Genomic DNA, 6,000 nt, shown 5'->3' with positions numbered 1-6,000 from the left:
GCCTTATTTTTTATTTCCCAAAGAATTTCTTCTCCCCTTTGGGAGCTGGAAGCATAGAATGAAGAACCCTCCTGAGAGCGGTTAAAGGAGGGACTACAACACTGGAATCTCCTTTCCCTCTCAAGGGGCCGATTTCACCTGAAAATATTATTCCAACCCACAAGATGCCCTGTTGCCATGTCAGACCTAATCCATAATTTAGTAATGATTTCTTCTCACTCAGTTACTGGCCTTGCTGCTATGAATTCATCCCACAGATTGTGGTAGTGGATTGGAATGAAGGCCCAGAAAACACAAACTGCAAGACAGCCAAAGGACCCCTGTAGAAATGAGCAGAAAAGTATTTTTAAAATAGTTGGAAATTCTGTTTATAGTTTTTTCCCCGTGTGAAGCCTCTGTTCCAAATATTTTGACTGTTCCAAGAAAACGCAGTCTGCTGATGGTGAAATTAAGCAACTTCTTGACAAAACTGGATTTAGAATGGAAATTCCAGGCCCTCTGTGCTAGGACATGCCAGCAGGTGCTAACTATAAAGAGCCATTACGAAGGATTGATTTTTTTTCCCCCTCCTAAATGCACTCGATATCAGAAGAGAAGGTCAACTTCAGCAAGAATGTCGAATAGGACGGCCATTTCACAACGATCGAATTCTTTCCACAGTTTGATCTGTGTTACTCAGCAGTGAAAAACGGATTCAACACCACCGACCTGAGGAGAACCAGATGACAGGAAAATAACTCTAAAGCAAAGGAAATCTGCCTTCATATTATCACTGAACATCTCCAAATATATGCCCCCCAACCCCCGGCTCCGACCCCAGGAGAATGAATCGTAATGCAATCTCCATTCCATTTGACAAAAATCAACTAGGAGTAGAGAAAAAGAAATGACAGGTTTTAAATCATGGACATTTTTATAAAAATTCACATTTTCATGGTGATGAGGCGAACGGGCAGCTTTTTCACAGGATGCTCTCAAGTTTTACACTGACACGTTGAGGAAATAATAGTGTATGATGGAACCCAGAGCAAAGCAGTTGTTCTGGGAAGAGGTGGACTGATCCCCCCCGCCCCCCTCACGCCCCCCCCCCCACACCCCCACACCACCCCCCCACAGACACACATTTAATAGGGTCGGGGGCTCAGGCCCGGTAATTCCACAAACTACGCCTTGGCGGAAATCCAAACCCGATCCTCCCCGCCCCATCAGTTCCCGGCAAGTTAGTTTTCATTTCATTTTCAACGTTTGCCCCCAGCATCCCACTTCCCTCCCCCGTTCCCACCGAGCTGTTTCCGGAGGGGAGGATCTGGGTAATAAGCGGGCGTCTTCAATGGGGCATGCTGACGCAGCGCGGAGATGGGGAAAGCCAAGACCTGAAGCAGCAGCGCCGGAAAGGAAGGCAGACAGACCACAGCTTAGCAGCAGCAGCGGCAGCGAGCAGCAAGCAGCAGCAGGAGAAGGGGGTGACAGATTCAAAGGGCCCGGTGGCTCCCCTTCCTGGATAAAAGGGTCTTTTCTAGGGTTCATGCATCAAAGTTTGGCATCGAAACGGTGACTCTCACAAATACAGTTATTGCCAGACACTGAAAGACTCGGAAAGTAGTTTTCCAAACAGCAATAAAAAAGGGAGAGCTCTCTCTTCTTGCCTCCGAAGTTAAAACCACAAATCACAAGCTAGAGGTGCGCTCTACAAGCCAGCAGAAACCTTATGACAACAATTAGCTTCGGTCATCCCAGAAACCCCTAAAGCATTCCAAAGCGGTGGGTGAGACCTCCCAATTATAGACCCATCGTGAAGGTGATTACCACGACGCTCCATTCCGTAATTACTTCTGCCTATCAATTGAGTCTGGCTTGAGGCGGCTTTTTACTCGGGGGTGGCCTCCCGTGTCGTACAATATGATTTTCTAAACTGTCTAGGATGGCAACAGCAATTCGCTGTACATGTGGATCAGTCTGATCGTGCTCCTTGATGTTGTATAAATGTTGTAATCCTCCTTCTTCAATGAGCATACTGCAGTACCTTGCAGCTGAAAGAAAACAGAAATATCGGTCTCCACGCTGTCGCTTTTAACGCGCTTTTATCGGGCAGACGATTCCCGTGATTAAGGCTTTTCACGTGACCCTGAATCCAGGTTAGCCCACCCAGGAAGTTACAAGTTCTTTTTGGCAAGGGTCTGGCAGAGCTCCGATGCCCTGGGGGCAGCTCTGCCACTTGTCTGCTGTGTGGCCTCGGGCAGGCCACTTCTCTGTGTCTCAGTTACCTCATCTGTAAAATGAGGATTCAGACTGTGCCGGTGTCCAACTGATTAGCTTGTATCTACCCCAGCGCCCGGTACAGTGCCTGGCACCTAGTAAGCGCTTAACAAATCTCGTAAAAAACCAAAAGAAAAGAATATTAGCTCCTTGGAAGGTCTGCCTGGTTCTGTACTTCTTCAGTGGCCCACCCAAAGCAGCTGTGAAGCTATGAGCAGTGTTTTAATGTTGGGACACGCTAAATGCATTCCGGAACTTTATAGTCCGCGTCATTTGGTCTGGCATAAATGCCGGGAAGCCCGCTTCACCCAGCATGCCGGCAACGCGGCTCAGACATGGGCACGGCATTAGGGTGGGTTCAGCCGTCACAACCGCGCAGAATGCCAGACAGACCTGCGCCTCTCTGCCAAGCTGCACAATGATCGAAAACTGGATGCCCGGCCGGCCCCTTATCCGGAAATTAGTGATTTAGATTAATGTCTCTCTCTCTTTAGATCGGAAGCTCGTTGAGGGCAGGGAACGTCGGCCAGTCAATCGTATTTGTTGAGCGTTTACCGTGTGGAGAGTACAATGTAACGGGCATATTCCCTGCCCACAGTGAGTTTACAGTCTAGAGGACGAGCTAACCAACTCAGTTGCACTGTACTCTCTCAAGTGCTCAGTACAGTGCTCTGCACATAGTAAGCACTCAATAAATACCACTGACTGATTGGCAGAACCTTCTGTCTCTTCAGTCTGCCGACAAATAACCCATCTCCATCTAATTCTACGAGGCTTCTCAACTGAGAGATTTTACTTCTCTGAATCCAACTTAAGAAGGTTCCTGCCTATGAAGTTCTGGGCAGATTCTTTTTTTTTCCCCTTAGCATTATTTAAGCACTTACTATGTGCCAGGCACTGTACTAAGCCCTGGGGTAGAGACAAGCTTATCGAGTTTGACACAGTCCACATCCCGCACTGGGCTCACAGTCTTAATCCCTATTCTACAGATGAGGTGACCGAGACCCAGGGAAGGTAGTGACTTGCCCCAGGTCACACAGCAGACAGTTGGTGGAACCAGAATTAGAACCCAGGTCCTTCCAACTCGGACTCTCAGGCCCATCCCTCTATCCGCTACGTCACGCTGCTTCTCTGTTGAAAATCTTCAGCTAGGAAAAGGGCTTTCCTGGGGTCTGGCGGGACATAACTTTTGTCTTCCTTTCACTTAGAGCACCTCTAGAGCACCGTGCTAATTCTTTCCAGCACTTCAGATGATCTTCAAGCCGTCTTGTGGATGTGCTACAGTCATCGGCTTCGAGCTGTCTCCAGGACTTTCAGAGGTACCTCTCGCCTGTTGAGTGGGAAGAGTGTCCCGAGGGAGGGTAAGCGTAGTCTGGCACCAGTTTCCAGGCCCCTCGTGAATATCCCTCCAGCATGGGTCAATAAGACTGGGCCACCCACACAGCTCTGCCCGGGACGGGGAAGGGGCCAGGCAGAGTACCTTAAAACCCGAAAACTGATCATACTTCAGGGGCGAAGCCCTAGCAGCTTGGGGAACTTCTTAGAGCAGCCCATTTTCTTCGTGACTGCCAAGTTCCAAGTCCCCCGGCCGTCCCCCCGAGACGCCCACGAACGTCTCCTCTAGCCCACGGGCCGAGATGACGTCCACCGGGTCGGGTATGGTCTGAAGCCCCGAAAGGATTCTGGGAGCACCAGGTGAACGATACTTTCCCAATCACGTGTCCAGAAAGGACTACGGTGGGGATTTTTTGAACAGCGGCAAACGGGGCTCTCAGTTCTCCTCCGATGGCTGCGTTCTGGCAAAACCTCATGGGTGGTCATTCCCCCGGCCGACTCCGTACGCGTGGGCACGAGCAGTTTCTGCCGAGGCTCTCCGAGGCCTACCAGGCTCAGGTGTGTGGAAAACGCCTCCTCATCCCTTCACTGCGTTCTCGCCACGTGTCGCGGCAGAACTGAGTGGACTGATCAAGGTCAGCCTTTGGGGTTTTATTCTTTCTTCTTAGTGACTGTGCTGGTGCCTCTGAAAGCCCGTGACATCTCTCAGGGTCCCTGACATGGAACAAAACCCTGCACTGAGGCCTGGGCCGCTCATTCCCTCCCTGCTTGTGGAGCCCAGCTGCTGGGCCATTAGAAGTGGGATCTCGCCCTCTCTCCTGATGGCTATTGCAGGGCTGACTTCCTCAAAAAAATCTGAGGAAAGGTCACATCTTCCCCTTCGCAACACAGTACGGTGACAGGTGGCTTAAAGTGACGGTAGAAGAGCTACTGTCAGGGCAGCTAAGGAATTTCTTGCCGGTCTGGGAGGAAGGAGTTGGTGTGAAAAGGAGCGCATCCAGGTGACTACAGGCAGTTGAAGAGCTCGGTCTCTGAAGCTTCTGGTACATTTACTCTACCGGAACATAGTGAGACTCTGGAAACTGGAGGAGAGGAACTAATCCACAACTAGCGGGACCTAGGGGAAAGGACACGGGCCTGGGAATCACTGGGCCTGGGTTCTATTCCTGGCTCTGCCACTCATTTGCTGGGTGATCCTGGGCAAGTCACTTTTCCGGGCCTCGGTCATCTCGTCTGTAAAATGGGGATGAAGACTGTGAGCCCCATGTGGGGCAGGAACTGTGTCCAAACTGATTATCTGGTATCTCCCCTAGCACTTAGTATAGTACCTGGCACACAGTAAGCGCAGAGAAGCAGCATGGCTCAGTGGAAAGAGCCCCGGCTTGGGAGTCAGAAGTCATGGGTTCGAATCCCAGCTCCCCCGCTTATCAGCTGTGTGACTTTGGGCAAGTCACTTCACTTCTCTGTGCCTCAGTTACCTCATCTGTAAAATGGGGATTAAAACTGTAAGCCCCACGTGGGACAACCTGATCACCTTGTATCCCCCCAGCGCTGAGAACAGTGCTTTGCACATAGTAAGCGCTTAACAAATACCACCATTATTAACAAGTACCGGTGAAACACAAAACCCGCCTGAACGCTAGCCGGTGACACTTTTCCAAAGTGAGAGAGGATATCTTCTAACTCTCCTCCAATAACAAAATGCAGGCAAATGTATATAACTGCTCGCTTAATGCATTCTCAACGCCTCCCCTACGGCAAACTACAGAAAATAAAAGTTGAGATGTTCCTCAAACCTACTTCTCCCCTGAGATTCAGTGAACCACAGAGCCTTCGACACTTTAATCTGACCGGTTGGAAAATTCGGAGAAAATGAGGTTCGTCCTCATCAGTACATACGATTTTTGCTACAGACGTGCTGCATGGCCCATACTGCCCAGAGCTGAACCCCTGGAGTTGAGAAACAGCCAAGTAATGGGAAAAATGGGTTGAAGGACCTAAGAGTTAAAGAGAAAGGGTGGTAAGACATACCGGAGAGACGCAGTCCTCCTATGACCGTGAATTCGGAAAACGTACAATAGGATTGGTCAGTATCTTCAAAATGATAGCTGGAACTGCCTGACCCATCTGACACCTGACAATCTCAATGGTGGCTTAAAATCTACCTGCCCAAGAGAACCGTCCCCTTTCATGCCCTATCAAACCTCCAGACTTCCTCTCCCCTGGTCTGCCTCGAAATCTTTGCTTTTTTCTTCCCGCAGTGTCACCTTCGATCCTATTTCTTCCTAGATGGGAAGTAGTGTGTCCTAGCGGAAAGAGTCGGGGCCTGGGAGTCGGAGGATCTGGGTTTTAATCCCGGCTCCGCCACTTGTCTGCCGTGGGACCTGGGTCAACTAACTTCTCTGTACT

At 50.0% G+C, this 6,000-nt stretch overlaps 1 protein-coding gene across 3 annotated transcripts in view; it reads right to left on the bottom strand.

Moving 5' to 3' along the window:
* Positions 1 to 343: 343 nt before the first annotated feature.
* ZYG11B (zyg-11 family member B, cell cycle regulator) overlaps positions 344 to 6,000 on the bottom strand; it is a 60,571-nt gene continuing 54,914 nt past the window's right edge. The window contains exons 14-16 of one of the 3 annotated variants that reach the window (XM_029081902.2): positions 5,491 to 5,588; positions 1,807 to 2,030; positions 344 to 708 (exon numbers count right to left, since the gene is read on the bottom strand). In XM_029081902.2, the coding sequence (XP_028937735.1) occupies positions 1,840 to 2,030; positions 5,491 to 5,588 (289 nt within the window). In that variant the 3' untranslated portion in view covers positions 344 to 708; positions 1,807 to 1,839. Of the gene's footprint in view, positions 709 to 1,443; positions 2,031 to 5,490; positions 5,589 to 6,000 lie in introns of those variants that run through there. The other 2 variants (XM_039914461.1, XM_029081903.2) reach the window with 2 other exon arrangements.

Source organism: Ornithorhynchus anatinus, chromosome 17 (genome assembly GCF_004115215.2).
Source record: "Ornithorhynchus anatinus isolate Pmale09 chromosome 17, mOrnAna1.pri.v4, whole genome shotgun sequence".
Lineage (NCBI taxonomy): Eukaryota > Metazoa > Chordata > Mammalia > Monotremata > Ornithorhynchidae > Ornithorhynchus > Ornithorhynchus anatinus.
This window is presented reverse-complemented; position numbering and strand designations above follow the sequence as displayed.